The 19,076-nt window shown below is 38.1% G+C and overlaps 2 protein-coding genes across 2 annotated transcripts; both read left to right on the forward strand.

The window, feature by feature from the left end:
* The first annotated feature begins 6,679 nt into the window (after positions 1 to 6,679).
* LOC135132340 (uncharacterized protein C16orf96-like) lies at positions 6,680 to 10,228 on the forward strand. The gene is made up of 15 exons (XM_064060409.1): positions 6,680 to 6,803; positions 6,860 to 7,082; positions 7,129 to 7,248; positions 7,297 to 8,062; positions 8,110 to 8,222; positions 8,287 to 8,467; positions 8,521 to 8,671; positions 8,719 to 8,904; positions 8,952 to 9,292; positions 9,343 to 9,405; positions 9,456 to 9,606; positions 9,655 to 9,744; positions 9,798 to 9,870; positions 9,924 to 9,950; positions 10,002 to 10,228. Exons 1-15 carry the CDS (start codon positions 6,744 to 6,746, stop codon positions 10,073 to 10,075), a joined length of 2,619 nt encoding a protein of 872 aa, XP_063916479.1. The 5' UTR covers positions 6,680 to 6,743; the 3' UTR covers positions 10,076 to 10,228.
* A 5,260-nt stretch (positions 10,229 to 15,488) lies between these two features.
* Positions 15,489 to 18,756, forward strand: LOC135133029 (glutamine-rich protein 2-like). Its single transcript, XM_064061258.1, has 9 exons — positions 15,489 to 15,690; positions 17,104 to 17,254; positions 17,302 to 17,487; positions 17,535 to 17,875; positions 17,926 to 17,988; positions 18,039 to 18,189; positions 18,238 to 18,322; positions 18,376 to 18,527; positions 18,579 to 18,756. The coding sequence occupies exons 1-7, from the start codon at positions 15,677 to 15,679 to the stop codon at positions 18,262 to 18,264; spliced, it is 933 nt and encodes a 310-aa protein (XP_063917328.1). The 5' UTR covers positions 15,489 to 15,676; the 3' UTR covers positions 18,265 to 18,322; positions 18,376 to 18,527; positions 18,579 to 18,756.
* The last annotated feature ends 320 nt before the right edge of the window (positions 18,757 to 19,076 follow it).

Here is a 19,076-nt window from a genome sequence, read left to right on the forward strand (position 1 = left end):
TGAACTTTATGAAAAGTTGTTTAAAAATCCACAAAATTCTGGGGTATAGATCTCGACGATCTGATTCGAAATAAATTGACTGTTTATTTCCCTGGACCAAGATGTTGTAACATTCAGTTTGAAACTAAAGTTTCTTAAAAATCAAAAATTTTCAAATTTTATATTGGCAATTCTGAAAAATGGTAGTTTTCGAAGAAATGAAGACGAAATTAATTTTTGCAAGACGAAATCTACAAAAAACTGTTCTGTAATTTTCAAAGACGCTCAAGAAAAAGTCAAAAATTTTAGAACCAAAAACTGAGTTTTTGAAAAAGTGGCCGAAAAATCTTCGAACGTTCTGGAATATAGATCTTTAGGAACTGATTTAAAAAAATATTCTGTATATGGTTCCGGACCAAGATTTTGGAAATATTCGGTTTAAAAGTCAAATTTTTGAAAATATTCGAAATTATTATATGTATTTCATATTGGCGATTCTGGAAAAATGCTTCAATTTTCGAAGAAATTACGACGACGAAAATAACTTCTGAAAATCGAAATAAAAAAAAAAATCCCATTCGGTAATTTTAGAAAATGCTCAAGAAAACGCCAAAACTTTCATATTCAAAAATTGAGCTTCAGGAAAAATTGTTAAAAAATCCACAAAAATCCTGGAATATACATAGATCTCGACGAACTGATTCGAAATAAATATACTGTTTATTTCCCTAGACCAAAATTTTGTAACATCCAGTTTGAAACTAAAATTTTTAAAATTTTTTTTCTGAATCAGTTCGCCAAGATCTCTATCCCAGAATTTTTGTGGATTTTCAGATAATTTTTTCAAAAGCTTCATTTTTGACTATATAATTTTTACATTTACTTGAGCATCATTGAAAATTATCGAAATATTTTTTTTGTAGATTTCGACTGTCAGAAGTTAATTAACTCCTAATGTTCTCCCAGAATCGCCAATCTAAAATACCGCAATATTGGGGACTTAAAAAAAATTATTGAGGGAATATCTCCAAAATCTTAGTCCGGGACCATAAACGCGATATTTATTTCGAGTTAGTTAGATAAGATCTATATCCCAGAATTTTTTCGGATTTTTAAGGCAGCTTTTTCAAAAGCACAATTTTTGAAAATGAAATTTTTGACGATTTCTTGGGCATTTTAAAAAATTATAGAAAGGAATTCTTTTGTAGATTTCGACGTCTAGGAGTTAATTTTGCCTTCAGTTCTTCAAAAACTGACTACTATTTTTCCAAAATCGCCAAAATGAAATATGGCAGTTTTTTGCATGAAAAAAAAATTATAACATTCTTCAAAACTGAATTGGACAAAACGATGAAGCTAAGTAAAGATCGTGATACCCTGAATTTAAATTTTGAAAAAAAGGACACTCAAAGTCTGCGACGCGTGCTCAAGATTCGTTGACTTGGTTTGGATTATTTTAGAACTCTAGTTATAGATTTGACAGACAAATAAATACAATAACAATTAAAACTTAAAATTTATTAATTGATAAATGGATTAAAACGTCTACACACAATTGTAACACTAACGTATGGAAGAAAGATTAGACAAGAAGTAGAGTCATGCATAATTTTTGTTACATCTCCATATGTTTTTTCGCTCCCTTTTCAAATTTAAATTACAAATTTATAAAATTACAAATTTTTTTTGACGTCCGTAAAAAATAAAAATAACATCTTACAGTGCACTTAACGGTCGCTTTACAGCCACCTCGAACAAAAAAACAACAAAACTCCCCCCCATCCCTGCCAAAAATATATAAAAAGCTATAGATATATGCGCAAACTCCAAATTTCTAGTCTGAATTTTTTGCTTGAACTTAAGAGCTTTGTCAACTTTAAAATCGACCAATTTACGAAAATACGAGGTGAACCCACCCGAGTCCATCCTGCCTAGAATTTCACAAAGACGATCATACAAAGGGTATCCTTTAGTCAAGTACAGAAACAAAAAGTCAAATTTGACTTGACGCCTGATTAAATGAGGACGCTCTTTTTCGTAACCCATCTCCAACAAAGTGTTCATGGCAAAGCGCAGTTTCAAAAATCTGGAAATCGTAGCAACGTCTTTGTTCAAAACGGTTCTTACAAGAATTTCTTGTTGGTCGTCGTGGTCTTCAATCGAAGTGCATTTGGAGATGTACCGAGAGTAGAAATTGCTGATTGACTTGTAAAGAAGTTTCATGTCGTCGGCGACGTAACACTTTAAGTTGTGACGGATTATATCGTCTAAGCTGTTTATTTGGTACTCGTACAGAGTTTCAGTTAGTGAATTAAGCATTTCGCTTTTGAAAATTGTCGAAATGGTCAAAAAGGCGAAGACGGAAGCAACTGTTAAAACGCGACTTGGTGTTTTTGTAATTTTGCTAACACTTAAGGAACCTGACTCTACTAACAGTTGATAATGGAAGAAAAACGAAATAATGATACCTTGTTTTTCTATATAATGCCAAATTAAAGTTAAAGCAGAAATACTAACTAAAATACACAGCCAGATATTGTGGTCAAAGTGGAGCAAAAAGACCCTCCAGAAGGGTACTTTTTTCCCAGGTGGTACCACCCAGTAAAAATGCCCCGACATGCCAATCCTAATTAAGTCGAATTTTAAGTGGTCTGTTGATTTAAGAGTTTGGAGGTTCCCTATGAGGTGTTTGCGTCCTTTCTGTAACAGATCTGAAGAACTTTATTAGCACATGGAAGAGTAAAACCAACCATTAATGTCTGTAGAGTTTAAGTAAGGTTGCTGCAAATTCAGCCTAAACTTCAGTTTTTCTTCAAGCATTTTCGAAAGTTCGTAATTTTCTCCAGTAAGTCGTCCTCCTTCGTGGTAAAGATAAGGAAAATGTTCTCTATAAGCAGCTTTGACTGTCGTGTTTCGCCACAAAAGTGGAAAAGTTTTGTTGAAAATGTTGTTCAAAGAACATTTACCCAAAACAGTGGGTTCAACACCATCAGATAGGACGTTTTCATAAAGGTAGGGGTCATAAGTTACTACATTTTCTTCTTTGGTGTCTATCAGAACCACATTATAGACAAAACGATGTGCTAATTTTTGAAAAATGTCTCTATATTGCTCTGAAATGATGATGAAATAAGCCCGAGAATTAAAAATCTTCATGTTTCGTAATGCATGAAACACCTTTCGTAATTCGTTGTTTTTTGAATTAATGATGTACATTTTTGGGAAACAGTAGTCAAATATTTTGATTTCTTTCGAACTGTTGAAATAAATTACAGGATAGGAAACTTTCGTTTGTTCTTCATCCACCATGAGGACTGTGTAACCTGGTTCATAGTACCTTGACATAATACTCTCAATGCAGTTATTCAGAAAACTGTTGTTCTTGTTGCCAAAATTTAAAAAACGGCACTGTCCACAGTGGAACATAATAGTCAAAAAACACACGCGTCTGGTAAACAACCTGCTCATATTTAAATAACAATTAATTCGATATGTTCTTTATTATTGTCTTTTTGGTTTTATTTATACAGGAATGACGCGTAAATAATTCAGATGTAATTATTGTCTGTACATATTTGTATTAGGAAGTTGTCGATGTATAATTGAATGTGGTTGGAATAAACTAGGTATCGTGACAAAGACAGTTATTTTATTAAATGGATTTCGTGGTCATAAATCGATTGAAAATAGCAGAAAATTGGCTGTCGTTAGCATTAAAACATAAATTTGAGAAATTGCTGTTAAATACCGACGTTTATGTTTAATCTACATAAATTTTAACGTAATCAGACTAAAAGGAACCTGTTTTTTGTGAGACGATTACAGTTAAATAATGTATTGATATATTGTAGTGTGAAAAAAAAAATTGGAGAAGAGTTAGAATGAAACACTATGGGATGTTTCTTAAGGTTTGACTCGAGGGGAAGTGTTGGAACGCCATCTAAAATTGAGAATGCGAGTCGAGGCGTTTCTAGATATCGCGTGTTGTGGTTGTGGTAGAGCAAATAGATCTTCACGAGGAGACGCCCTTCGCACTGCTGTCGCTCAACTTTGTTTTTGCTCGAAGAATAAATTTATTTTAGTTATTACAACTATCGGTTTCAACTATTATATATCTTACATGTTAATATTTCACACTATCACTATATTTATACAATATAAGTTTCTACAAAAATAAAGGTTTCCCTGGTATTTCTATATATGTAGATATTTCCTTCTGACAGAACAACAAAATTAGTCTCTTTTTCGTAGGGGACACCTAAATGAGAGCTCTAACAAGAAAACTATAAAGCTAAGCCCCATACCGGCCAAAACCATGTAGAAAGCTATAGATATCTGTGCAAATTTCAGATTTCTGCTTTCAATTTTTTGCTTAAAACGAAAAACTTTTTCAACTTTAAAATTAACGACTTGTCTAAAATACGCCGTAAATCCCGCTGAATTAATCCATCCTATAAGTTGAAAAATGCGCTCATAGAGTGGATACCCTTTGGTAATATACAAAAACAAAAAGTCGAACTTGACTTGTCGTTCTATCAAATGAGGGTATTCCCCGTCGTAATTCCTTTCCAATAAGGTATTGATAGCAAATTTTAGCTTCAGAAGTCTAGAGATTGTGGCAATATCTTGATCAAACGCTGCTCTCAGAAGAATTTCTTGTTGATCGTCGTGCTCCTGTATGGTAACACATTTAGATATATACTGAGAACGCGAAACACTCGACTGGTACAGAAGTTTCATGTCTTCAGCAACGTAGCACTTTAGGTCGAAGCGTACAATATCGTCCATGTTGTCAATAGGGTACTCATAAATAATTTTCGTAAAAGAATGAAGCATCTCGCTTTTGAAAACAGTTGAAACTGTCAAAAACGAAAATACAGAAGAGACTGTGAGGACTCTAGTTGAAGTTTTCGATATATGGGTACTACTTAGTATACCGGACTCTATCAACAGTTGATAATGCAAGAAGAATGAAAAAACGAGTCCTTTGCCTTCCATATAGTGCCAAACGAAAGTCAGAATCACGAAACAGAATAAAATGCATAACCAAATCTTGTAGTCAAAGTGAAGCAAAAAGACCTTCCAGAAGAGAAGTTTTCGTCCTGGTGGCACCACCCAGTAAAAATGAGCCGACATGTCGACTTGAATCAAGTCGAATTTCAAATGATTGGTTGAATTAACGGTTTGAAGATTACCGACGACGTGTTTTCTTCTCGTCTGCAACAGATCTGAGGGAGTTTATAAGAAACATTTAGTACCCAAACCAACCATTAATGTCTGTGGAATTGGTTTCGTTTAAAGGTTGGGAGTTAACTTTGGACATCAGTTTTTCTCTAATCATTGCCGTAAGTTTGAAATTTTCGCCAGACCGTTTTCCTTTGTCGTAGTACAAGTATGGAAAGTGTTCGGTATACACAGCTTCAATTGTTGTGTTTCGCCACAGCAAAGGCAAAGTTTTGTTGAAAATACCACCAAGAAAAACGTTGTTGCAATGACCCAGAACCATGGGTTGAATCTCCTGACTTAATACATTTTCGTGCACGTATGGGTCGTAAGTTATTAAATTTTCGTCTGAAGTGTCCAGCAGTACCACCTTATAAATAAAGTAGGATGATAGTTGCTGAAAAAAATCGTCATAGGAAGACACGTGGTCTGAAATTATGATGAAATAAGCTCGTGGGTTGAAAATCTCCGAGTCTTGCAAAATATTAACCAATCGGTGTAGTTGATTTGTTTTTAAATTTATTATGTACATTTGTGGGTAACAGTACTCGAATAGATGAATACTTTTGGAACTGTTAAAATGAATCACGGGGTAAGAAATTTCAAGAAAATCTGTGTCCACTAACAGAATTGTAAAACCTGGCTGATAATAATTTGACATAATGCTTCCAACGCACTTATTAATGTTGTTGTCTTTGTCGCTGACTTTAAATAATTGAGATTTGCTGCAGTGCAACATGAAAAAAGTGAGAAAATATTTTAATATCCATTTAGTAAATAAATTGTCAGTATTCATTCTTTAGATGATTATTTTTCTGGTTTTAACCAGTTTTCAGATTTTTGTTAGTATTATTTATTTAGGTGTGAATCATAAATAATTCACCAGTAATTATTTAACGTACATTTTGGTTTGAGGAAGTTGTCAGACTGATATAATTGGAACGTTTCTGGAATAATATTTCGTATTTTAGCGATGATTGTCATTAAATGAGATTTATTGTCAAAACAAACCAATTCGATATAGCTGGAAATTGGTCTAATATATATTTTTCGTGTTTAATGTATAAACTGAATGCACTGTTAAAATTATTAATTTGTCTGCTTGTCCGCTTTGACGTTTAAATTGGTGGTAAATAAGTGAGAAAATGAGTTTTATTTGTGGGGTCATCAACTAAATCTGAATACAGTTACTCTCTGGAGAATATAATCAAGTCTATACGAATTTATAAAGAGGAGTAATAGGTTTTAAATTGTCTTGTTTTGAACTAAAACTGACCAATTTGGTTCCTGACACTAATATGTTAAGTATTATTGAAGATACTTATTTGATTCTATTGATATACGTCATATCTATGTGTCTGAAAAACCTGCCACATATTATACGGCATACACCGTCTTTGCAGAACAGTTTAGAAATTACTACAGTGTCTAGATTTGTATAATTTTGTTTAAAAAATAAGTTAGCCTGTGTCAACACAGTTTTCATACAATTTTATCACCATTTGTCAAAAATTTCATTAAAAAGACTAAAAGACTGAAAAATGGCACAGAACTCTACTTTAATAACGTTATCCCAAATGGTGGACCTTTCGATTAACGAGGTAAATCACCCTGTGTTCCTAATTCCCCTCAATAAAAAAATTTCACTAATCTTCAGTCTGTAATTAATTTTCAAATTCTACAAGTCTTGCTGCACGTGATAATTCAGCAACTGACACTAAATGACCTGGCTGTAGAATTTAGAGGTCCTGATAGCGATCGCGTCCAGGCAATAATAGCTACAAACAAAACCACTACTAAAGTGTACCCAGAGTACACGGTTATCGGTGGCAAAGACAGGAAAAAATCTACTGGTAATAAGAAAAAAATCAGCTTACAAGGTAATCTCCCCCACAAAGAAACTATTCAACACCCCAGATATTACAGACATTACAAAAGTAAAGCAAAGTGAAGAAAAGAAAGAAAAGGAACTCCGGGTAATCGAACGACGAAAAGATTCCAGGGAAGATCCCGATCCGAACCCTCTACCCTTAAAGTCACCTCAAGGTTCTCCATGTTGTTGTTGCCTTTATATTCTTTTATATTTGTGTTTAGGTAGCTTGGTCGGAGTTAACACGGTCGTCTTAATCGATTCTAAGTCCGCTCTACCTCAGTACACAGTTGCTTTGAGCAAAACTGCGTTCGACGGCGTGCTGAACGAGCTGGACAATCTGAAAGAAGAAATCAAGGAACTGAGAGAACTGCCCTCAAACTTTGGTTTAATACAATCCACGAGAGACTCAACGGGACCCATCGTAGACATGTACCAAAATCTCAGATTGGCCAAAAGGATGGATGCCACCGAAATAACAATACAGAAACTAGGCTCTTTGGTGGAGGATTTAGCTAGAAGCGAATTAGGTGCTGATGTCCAACAAAGAGTCCAAGAGGTTAAAATGTCAATCGATCAGTCTAGTTTTGCTAGTGATAGAAAGGGAAGTGTGTTCGGAAACCTAGAAACCCGCGTCGCACACTTAGAAACTTCTGTTAAAGAGCTTAAGAAAACAGGTGTCGTTGCAGCACCGGTGGACCACACTCGAGCAGAAACCGCTAGTGTTGCTAAAGGCGAAACGGCTAGTGTTGCTAAAGGCGAAACGGCTAGTGTTGCTAGAGGCGAAACGGCTAGTGTTGTTAAAAGCGAAACGGCTAGTATTGCTAAAAGCGAAACGGCTAGCGTTGCTAGAAGTGAAGTAAAGAGCGAAGGGAGAGGTACAGTACAAGGTAGCGTAGCTCCAGAAACACCGAGTAGAAAGAGTACTGCGAAAAGTGACGTGATCAAAGTGCTTAGCCCTCAAGAACCATTTACTAGTGTCGTCGAAAAGTATGAAAGACTTCAAATTAATTCTGGTCTAAAGTAAGAATTTTTAGTGTCGAACTAAGCGAATTGACACCGACAGATGCTGTAGCGATGATACAGGAAGAGTTTCATAATCTGTCTAAATGGATGATCAGTAGTATTAAAGAGATAGAGCAAAGTAAAGGTACTTAATATAGTATAAACTTTTACCTACCTATTGACACTTGTCATATCATTAATGCTTGTAGTAACTGGAGAAGCGGAAGGAGATGAAGTAAGTACAGCTGTCGTCGAGAAGAAATTCAAACAATACGCCCAGGAGTTGGCAGACATGAATGATTTATATAACAATCAAATAAAATTACTAAACGAGCAATTCGCCAGTGTGCAAGACGATATAAATGACGTCTACACGAAACTCGAAGTGGTGTAAATAACAAAAACAATTATTTACACTTTTTGCATTATATATTACATTTTAGACTTCCGGGAGGAGATTCCACCGGTGTGGGTGCCGAAACAACCGCGGATTTAGCCAGCAAACTTGTTCTTCTTGAGAAAGAAATCATCACGATTTCCGAGCAAGCGCAAAATTTAGTGGAAGGAAGAGATGAGCGCGACAAACAAACACAAGTAAATTAACAAACTTTTCTTTCATGTACAATTACGTTGTGGTTTAGGCCATTATGGAACAGCTTGACGTGCTGAAGATCGTTAAAGCGAATCGTGAAGATCTAGAAGATGCACTGGGAGAAAAAGCTGATGCTTGTATGATCAATAGGAAAGTGTCTCATGATCAGTTCGATGCTGCATGCGACGATTTGTCGAAAGGCATAGAAGAGGCTTTGAACAAACTGGAAGAACAAGTAAGTGTGGAACTACATAAATGTGTTAGTTTTAACTGTTACGGTAGGCAGAAATGTGGCAACAAGCTCTCGATTCCATTCAGAAGGAAGTCGGCAATAAACTTGACAAGATGGAAGTGGATCCATTGCGAGATTTCGTTAATAGTAAACTTAAAGCTCTGCAGGAGAAGTTCAAGTCTTTGACCGCTCTCAAGAGAGAGCAAGAAGCCGCAGGCACCAAGACCAAACTTCTGAGGAATGTTAACTGTATATCTTGCGATAAAGATGTAGTAATGAGGAGAGAAATGGATCAGTCGTTGAAGCCGAAGGCTTATGCTATGCCACCTAGCAGAAATATGGCTCCTTATCTTGCATATGAGTTGGATCAACTGAGGAAACAACAGAAATGGTATGAAAGAATGTACAGCGAAATATAGACGTGAACGATTTTTCTTCCAGTGTGCCCGGTAGCAAAAATTTGAACTTCATAGAAACAGCACTAAAAACGCGAGGACAAAAAGAGTAAACTGCGTAGATAAACTAGAAATGGTGATTTATATAAGTTTTTGTAGAAAAGATCACATCTGTAACCGATATTGTGGCGGCAGTCACACTGTGACAACCCCGCAGCAGAGAGTTACAAGATTGGGACACTTCCTAGAACAGTGGGGACCCGAAATATCTCCCTTGCAAGATGAATACATTAAAGGAATTGATAATCACGTATATTTTCATTTATAAGTAACGAATCTTGTTAATTTATATTTTTAGATGTATAAATCTAGAGATGAGAACCTCTATAAGAAGACGAATAAGCGAGAGGGCCAACAAGGCCGAATCAGCAAAGGTGCAGCTCAGCCTGTAGAAAATGTCAAAATTTGCCTAAACTAGTCAGTAATTTGAAATTGTTTCAGGAATCGGACAAACCACAGCAAGATCGTTCTACTCTTATTAATGCTGAAGCACAAGGTGCTATCGCAAGTGAAGGTAAGTCTTGTTAACTAGAGTATATTGTGGATATAAGAAAACATTTTTCGCAGAAGAATCCAAAGCCATGGGACCTGACAGTAAGTATAATTAAAATAAAAGGGAATATTTAGGCTTGAATGTTTCTAAAGAACAAGTTAACAACATCGGTGCTGTGCCGGTAGACCCTCAGCAAATCCAATTGAGAGCTTCCCAGACACAATAGGCAAAAGGCCATTAGTAAAACTGGCACAGATTAACGTTGAGCTTGGAAGACGAATGTACTTCACGATCTATCAAGCTAATTTGTCAAAATTCATGAATTATCTAGAAGACTGTGTAAATTTTAGTGGAATAAAAGTCAAATTTGTATCGTAAATATTTATTACTTCAAATAGACAAACTGTGTAGTTTAACCTTCTTCTTCTTTGCCTCCTCCGCCGCCAGACCTAGACTGAAGAAGCAACGAAAATCGAACCCAGAGGTGCAGTTTAGTAGAAGGCAACGTGGGAGGAGATACATGCGGAAGAAAAGGTAGAGTCGGGGACAGTGAATTTCGTCTACACATGATTACTTACTGACGTAAGATTGACATGCCACCGATTAGTTATTTTAATGAAGTGAAAATAACATCCCATTTCTAAGAGGGGATGTCGCAGACGCGTGTCGCTGCACTTTTGGTCATACCGCGGACTAGTGTCAGTTATACAATCAAAAATGGAGAGAAAACCAGCAAGTTGATCGCCATTCAGGTACATGCGCACATTACATCACCACGGTTAATGAAGATCATGCGCCCGTTCAAGTTGTAGAAGATATGCCATTTAGGTACTGTACAACTGTGGTTGAAACTGTAGCCATTAACAAGTATAAGGACTTAGAAACCATACAGCAGCAAAAAAATAAGGCTTACGCCTACACACATGGAGGCACGAATGGGGTTTGCTTTACAACATCTCACGCAGGATGCGGGCTTTTCGAGCTCTGTTATTTTCTCAGACGAGAAAGTCTTTCAATCTTGCCAAAATGGCAAATTGAATGTATACAGCAGAACTTTATTTTTCAGCATGACAATTGTTCATTTCATACTGCGCAGAGAGTGAATGACTAGCTGACCGCGAACGATATAAACGTGTTGCTTTGGCCACTCTCAGCCCAGACTTAAGCCCCATAAAGAAGATGTGGGGTTTATTAACCTTCAAACTACCGGGTGGGGTCCAAATGGACCCCATTGATACATTTTCCTATTTTTTCCCGTTATTTCTGGTTTAACGATAGTGGTATTTTTAGTAGCTTCGATTAAGGCCTTTTGCTATGCATTCAAAAAATATCAATTGTATAGGTGTAACAGTTTGTTACCAAAAAAAAAATTAGTCTCTTGGGGTCCGCATGGACCCCACCTGGTTCTTTACGTTGCCATTTTTTTGTCTATATTTTGGAGATTTTATTGCACCTGCAGGTCTTATTCTGAGAATTTAGTCTTACAAAAACCATTGTTTTATTCTTTACTAGTTTATAGGCGGCGTTGCAGTTTTGATACAGACTTGCAGGTGTCAGTATTGGTGTCAGTGTGACAATGTAATCACTTTAAAAAATTAAATTTTGTTTTATCAATGGCACGTTATCAAAATCGATATCAGTACAATCCCGAGGATGCTGTTTCGTCTATATAAGTAGCAAGGACAGAAATCAAGAAATTTTTGCATTTCCTGCAAAAGATTTGTTTACCGAGATCATTCTATTCGTACTGTTGAATGTCAGGAATGCTGGAACAAAAAACTGTAACGAAAAATGCTTATTTAATATTGTTATGTAATTTTTTTAACTTGGTTGTGTTTAAAATTAATAAATAATTTGGATTCGCCAAAAATTTTTGATTAATTCTTTAGTTTTGGCTAAATAAGGCCATGGGGTCCAAACGGACCCCACCCGAAACGATGTGTAATTTTTCCCACCCGGTAGTTTGAAGGTTTCAAGAAGCTGCAAGAAAAACGACAAATAGTTGAAAACAGCGAACAACTTTTAGTTTCAATAAATGAAGCACGGTAGGAGTTCCTGCAACTGTTTTAGAAACCTGTGCGCGTCTATGCCTAAACGATTGGCTAAAAATTGGGCAATGACACGGTATTGATTCTTTTCTCTTCTTGTTTTTTTCTTGTATTATAAACACATACTATTGCTGCATCTAATAAAGTTTTTTAAGTTTTTTTGATCATTTGAAATTGTTTTCTGTTTGGTTTTGGATTGATATATAACCTGCGAGGCAGACATGATAACGAGGCTTAATTACCTAGATAATTAGCTTTGTTGGAGTGCATGTTTGTTAGAAGGAGTTAATTAATGCGAAAACTTACAGAAAATTTTCGCATAAAATGTAGGTAGCAAATTTAGCCTGTGTCGTACCTGCTTTACTGTACAGAACTTCTCAGTGGTACTACGAAGGCCAAATGTAAAATAAGTTTGCCCCGTTGTGTCCCTGTGAGTTGAGCTACCTATTAGTCGCGTCCCCAGGTTGCAGATGGATGGAGTGTCCCCTCAAGGGCACCGTACCGGAATTGTCTGGGGAAGGGAGGTCTGGGGAGGGTGGACATGCCCCCCGAGAACTAAACACTCCTGGGGGTGGTGGAAGTCCGATCTGGGTTTTTCCCTGCTCCAGATATGTAGGTTAAGGCTGAGGCTCGTCTTGTGTGGACATGCCTTAGACGGCCGCGAAGGAGGTTCAGTAAAGGCGGGCTGGAAATAAACGTGCCCTCCCGAGAATGAACCCCTTGGCGTGGGGTCATCAAAACAGCCCCGCGGACAAACTCCCGCGTGTTTGTGCCGTCCGTGGAAACCCGTAAGATGGGATGAAGGAATCCTGGAGTTTGTGCTCTCCCCCTTGGTGCAGTGTGGTCACCAAGACTGGGCAACATGCCTTTTTGGCCTGGATTTCCATCAAAACGGGAGGTCGAGACTAACCGATATCAGATCAGGCTACAGCTATATCCTTCTGCTAGCCTCACTGAGGAAGTGTCTTCGGGTGCATCTCAAATTGAAAACCCAGCCACTGTGGGGTTGCAGCCTCCTAAGAGGAAGCGAATCTGGGGGCTGAGGTAAAAAGGCGGAGGAGGCAGGTTATAATAGCCAACCCTAAAAAAACTCGGGGTAAAAAAGACCTCAGGGTCAAAAAAGAGAGTGCGGTCTTCAACATCCACATCTCCGGTAGCACAAAAGCAAAAGAGGATGAGGAGGCAGGAGACCACCTCTAAAGAACATAGCTACAGGGAGGTAGCTACAAATCGTCTCCGTGTAGCTATGATTGATGTACAGCATCCACTTGGTAAGCTGACTGCTGACCAGGTGGAGATTGTACAAAATGGCCTTATGGGAGCACTGGACAGACAACTTGAACAGTACCTGACATCGGGAAGGCAAGCGACTACTTTCAGGGGCATCAAGTACACAGGGGAAATTCTAAGGATAACCTGTGAAGACGAGATGTCTCTGGAAAGGCTAAAACAAACAGCGCGCTTTCTAACACCCTTGTGGGAAGGCGCACAACTTAACGTGGTCCTCTTGACTGAGCTACCAAAGCTGGTGAGGGCGACCCTGTGGACACCGGGACCACCGGTGGATGCAGAGGTCGTACTTTGTCCTCTCGAGAGCCAGAACCAATGGGCTCGCGTTAAAAAATGGCTTCTTTTCCATCACCAGGTCAAATCCGAGGCTTCCGCTCCAGGCAACCTCTTTGTGTTTGGGCTTGGAGTGGATGAGGCCAAGAAAATCCGGGAGAGAAAGGACAAGATCAACTATATGCTGTCCTCTTTCAACCTGAAACTTAAGGAGAACGAGGCGTTGCCTCAGGAAAGGCAAATCCCTATGGAAGTGGCAGAAACCCCAGGGGATGAAGCTTTTACCAGTGGCAGCGGGCCCGCCTGAGACATAAGCCTCGTGTCTCCTAAGATAGGTAAGTATGAGATTTTTGGCTTCAGAGATGACGCTGCAGCGGATAAATTTCATCCAGATTAAACTACAGCATTGTCGCACGGTGACGACTGTTTTGTGTCATCGCCTTGACAAGATGCAGAACACTATAGCAATAATCCAAGAACCATGGACAGTAAAATCGGGCATCTCGGAGTTGAGCAATTTAAATGGCACTGTTGTTGTAAGTACCACAATAGAATCTACAGGGACATGCATTTACATTCCCAGGAATATTAAAGCTGTCCTCTACCTCGGGTCAGTTCTAGGGATGTGACTGCGCTAAATGTTAAGTGCAACATAGGAAGAGGCGAAGGGCAACTGGTATTAGCATCCGTGTACTTACCACAAGGAGCACATGAACCATTGTCCATTATCAACGACTCTCTAATGTCAGCTTACGAGAAAAGTTGCCCCCTAAAGAAGGAAGGCCTGACAAAGGTACACCATGGTGAAACCGAAGGCTCAGAATACTTCAATCGGGGTTAAGAAAATTTTTCAGTAGAGCAAAAAACACTAAGAAAACCAAAGACTGGGAAGCCTATAAACACCACCGGAAAGAGTTTAAGAAATAATTAAGAAAGAGGAAACGGGAATCGTGGAGATCCTTTTGCAGCGACATAACGTCGACTGCTTCGGCCGCAAGGCTGAAGAGAGTCCCCTCGAAGGACTACACACATCAACCAGGTTTCCTAAAAAAAGAAAATGGCACTTTTACAGTCACATTTTGCTGCAGACTATGTTTCCAGGCAGCATAAGGGCTACCTCCCATTCCAAAAGGGATGTAGCCGGTACTCAACCTCCCCTGAAGGACTGGGCGCTGGCGGCAGAGTTAGTTACGAAGGCAAGACTGGAGTCGGCAGTTCACACCCTTTCCCCGTGTAAAGCTCCGGGAGTGGACGGTGTCTATCCCGCCCTCCTGCAGAGAGGAATGAGCAGACTACGCCCTATCTTGTTGCCAATGCTTCGGGAGTGTGTGGCTTTCAGCTATATACCGAATGCATGGCGAAAAGTAAAGGTTATCTTTATACCTAATCCAGGACGACAAGACTACATCTTGGTTAAATCCTATAGACCAATTAGCTTAACATCATTCGTGCTGAAAACGCTAGAAAGACTAAGCGGAAAAGAGATTCGCTTTAAGCCTCTACATCCGAACCAACATGCCTACATCCAAGAAAGATCCACGGATACGGCGTTACACACAGTTGTAAACCGTATAGAGTAGGCGATAGAGAACAAACTCTCCACCTTAGGGATGTTCTTGGATATTGAAGAAGCGTTCGATAAAACGACCTTCAAAAGCATAAGACTAGTCCTACAAGAGCGCGACGTGAACCTCACCCTGAGTAGGTGGGTGACTGGTATGCTATGGAATAGGTAAGTACTGATTAATGTAGGTGGCACTGAGATCGAGGCTGTTGTAGACAGGGGATGTTCCCAGGGAGGAGTAATCTCTCTTGTACTCGTAGGGTGGTGGGAAGGTGTTAACAGCTTCGGAGGTGTGGTGGTAGACCCTCAGGAAATGCAAATGGTGGCTTCTCAGACGCAAGAGACACGACAGTCAGTAAAACTGCCACAAGATTAATCTTGAGCTTGGGAGACGAATGTACTTCACGTTTCTGTCAAACTAATTTGTCAAAATTCATTCATTTTCTAGAATATTGTGATAAATTTTAGTGAAATAAAAGTCAAATTTGTGTAAATATTTATTATGTACTTCAAATAGACAAACTGTGGAGTTTAAACTTCTTCTTCTTCTTCTTCGTCTCCTTCTTCACCTCCTCCACTGCTGTCAAACCCAGATTAAAAAAGCAATCGAACCCAGAAACGCAGTAGTAGAAGGCAGCGTCGGAGGAGATACATGCAGAAGAAAAGGTACATATTTTGCAATCTGTAGTGATTAAATACTTAGTCCTGAGTAAACTTTTACTAATAAAAAAAGTAGTTCTGCTGAAAAGTAAGAATCTAATACTATTAAACGAGCAAAGTTTGTATATATATATCTATGTAATGGGTTTCTCGAAAACGGATCTAACGATTTCGATGAAATTTACAGGTTAGGGGTTTTTTGGGTCAAGAAATCGATTGATCATAGTTTTAACTTCTGAAAATTACAGCTTCATGCATTTTCAGCAATTTTCAGGCAGTGAATTATATTTGTTGCTAGGCAACATCAGATGACACTACACGAACACGCGATTGTTTTATATGAGAAGTTTGGGTGACAGTCTGACAGTACGTTTGACGTACCTTTTTATCTTCAATTGTACGTACCGAAACATGCTCCACTGTATAGAGGACGTTGAAATTCACCTCCTGAGGTGAGAAAATTTACCAAAAACTAAACAGTGAGCGGATAAAAGGCACACGAAAGTGTGTTGAATTGAGATTATTTTGTCAAGCATTCATTTCAGAGGTTCCACGGTCAGTGTCAACATGTGATCGTTTTCGGGGATGGGACCGTGTTATTTGAGTTTTTGGGCTCAACGTTTCGCACACTTTCGTAAATGGCATCTTCGGGAGCAGGGTTGAGATTGAGAAATTAGGAATAACACAAAAGAGCACGGTAACTCAGTATGTTAACCACACCAGAGGCGAAAATCTTCTGGCAGTATGAATGTGGTTGTGACCTTTTTCTAGAGTCGAGAGAGAGAACTAAGAAAAAAAAAAACGACAGAGAGAAAACTTGGGTAACAAATGAGATGTCAAACAATAATTCCAGTTTTCTGTTCTTTAATCTCTACATGTCACTTATCAGTGTTTAAAACAAAGACTGCTTATGGAATTTCTTTTTTAATGTGTATTTTTAAGTAGCGCGTGTACTTCAAAATGCATACTATACGCATATTTATCTGTCCTAATCTGATCTAATACTACCAAACGAGCCGAGTGAAACTCGGTCAACCAGATATTTTTTATTATCGAAGTAAGAGATTTAACACTAAAAGATGATTTAGCGGTGATGCAGGAAATCTAGAGGTAGTTAATCTATTAATCTAGTATCGACTTTCACGTAGCTAGTAAAACTTCTCATATCATTAACACATGCAGTTTTTGGAGCAGCGGAAGTGGGTAAACTAAGTACAGCTGCCGTCGAAAACAAATTCAAACGATACACCCAGTAGTTGTCAGACATGAATAATTTATACATAAAGCAATTAAACAAAATTAGTAAACGAGTAATTTGCTTCTGTGCAAGACGATATAACTGACATCTTGACGAAACTCGAAGTGTTGTAAATAACAAACAGAAATTTTACACTTTGTGCATTATATATTGTCTTTTAGCCTTCCGGGAGAAGATTCCACTGATGTGGGTGCCGAAACAACTACTGACTTAACCAACAAACTTGCTCTTCTTGAGAAAGAAATCATCGCGATTTCCGAGCAAGTCCGAAATTTAGAAGAAGGCAGAGCTGAGCGTGACAAACAAACACAAGTAAATTAATAAACTTTTCTTTCATGTACAATTACGTTGTGGTTTAGGCCATTTTAGAACAGCTTGACGTGCTGAAGATCGTTAAAGCGAATCGCGAAGATCTACAAGATGCACTAGGGGAAAAAGCTGATGCTTGTGTGATCAACAGAAAAGTGTCGCATGATCAGTTCGATGCGGCATGCGACGATTTGTCGAAAGGCATAGAAGAGATTTTGAACAAATTGGAAGAACAAGTAAGTGAGGAATTGCATAAATGTGTTAGTTTTAACTGTTACGGTAGGCAGAAATGTGGCCACAAGCTCTCGATTCCATTCAGAAGGAAGTCGGCAATAAACTTGACAAGATGGAAGTGGATCCATTGCGAGATTTCGTTAATAGTAAACTTAAGGCTCTGCAGGAGAAGTTCAAGTCTTTGACCGCTCTCAAGAGAGAGCAAGAGGCTGCAGGCACCAAGACCAAATTTCTGAGGAATGTTAACTGTATATCTTGCGATAAATATGTGGTAATGAGGAGAGAAATGGATCAGTCGTTGAAGCCGAAGGCTTATGCTATGCCACCTAATAGAAACATGGCTCCTTATATTGCTTATGATTTGGATCGACTGAGGAAACAACAGAAATGGTAAGACATATTGTATACTGAAATATAGAGGTGAACGATTTTTCTTCCAGTGTACCCGGTAGCAAGAATTTGAACTACATAGAAACAGCACTGAAAACACGAGGACAAAAAGAGTAAAGTGTTTAGATAAACTAGAAATGGTGATTTATATAAGTTTTTGTAGAAAAGATCACATCTGTAACCGATATTGTGGCGGCAGTCACACTGTGACAACCCCGCAGCAGAGAGTTACAAGATTGGGACACTTCCTAGAACAGTGGGGACCTGAAATATCTCCCTTGCAAGATGAATACATTAAAGGAATTGATAATCACGTATATTTTCATTTATAAGTAACGAATCTTGTTAATTTATATTTTTAGATGTATAAATCTAGAGATCCTCTATAAGAAAACAAATAAGCGAGAGGGCCAACAAGGCCGAATCAGCAAAGGTTCAGCTCAGCCTGTAGTAAAAGTCAAAATTTGCCTAAACTAGTCAGTAATTTGAGATTGTTTCAGGAATCGGACAAACCACAGCAAGATCGTTCTACTCTTATTAATGCTGAAGCACAAGGTGCTATCGCAAGTGAAGGTAAGTCTTCTTAACTAGAGTATATATTGTGGATATGAGAAAAAAAATCCAGAAGAATCCAAAACCGCAGGACCTGACAGTAAGTATAATTAAAATAAAAGGGAATATTTAGACTTGCATGTTTCTAAAGAACAAGTTAACAACATCGGTGCTCTGCCGGTAGACCCTCACGAAATGCAAATGAGAGCTTCCCAGGCACAAAAGGCAAGGCAGTTAGTACAAGAGGAGAAGCAAATATGAGCTTCCCAAACACAAGAGTCAAGGCCAGTAAAACTGGCAAAAAATTAACCTTGACCTTGGAGGACGAATGTAGGTATTTCACGTATCTATCAAGCTAATTTGTCAAAATTTATTAATTATCTATAGAAGATTGTGTAAATTTAAGTGAAATAAAAGTCAAATTGGCATCGAAAATAGACAAACTGTCTAAAAGCGCATTAGTAGAAGACAATTTTAATTAATTGTGGCGAAAATTTTATCAACAGGAGACCAAAATTTAAAAACATCACTATCTGGCGAGCGAAAACCAACGGATTTATTTACTAATTATTTGTTTCGGAAAGACCTGCAACGACAAATTTTAATTTGGCAACTTAATAAAAAAAAAACGAATATTTCCCTGTAGATA

Source organism: Zophobas morio, unplaced genomic scaffold, assembly GCF_036711695.1.
Source record: "Zophobas morio isolate AGI-343-1 ecotype UQ-CSIRO unplaced genomic scaffold, CSIRO_AGI_Zmor_V1 ptg000021l, whole genome shotgun sequence".
Classification (NCBI taxonomy): domain Eukaryota; kingdom Metazoa; phylum Arthropoda; class Insecta; order Coleoptera; family Tenebrionidae; genus Zophobas; species Zophobas morio.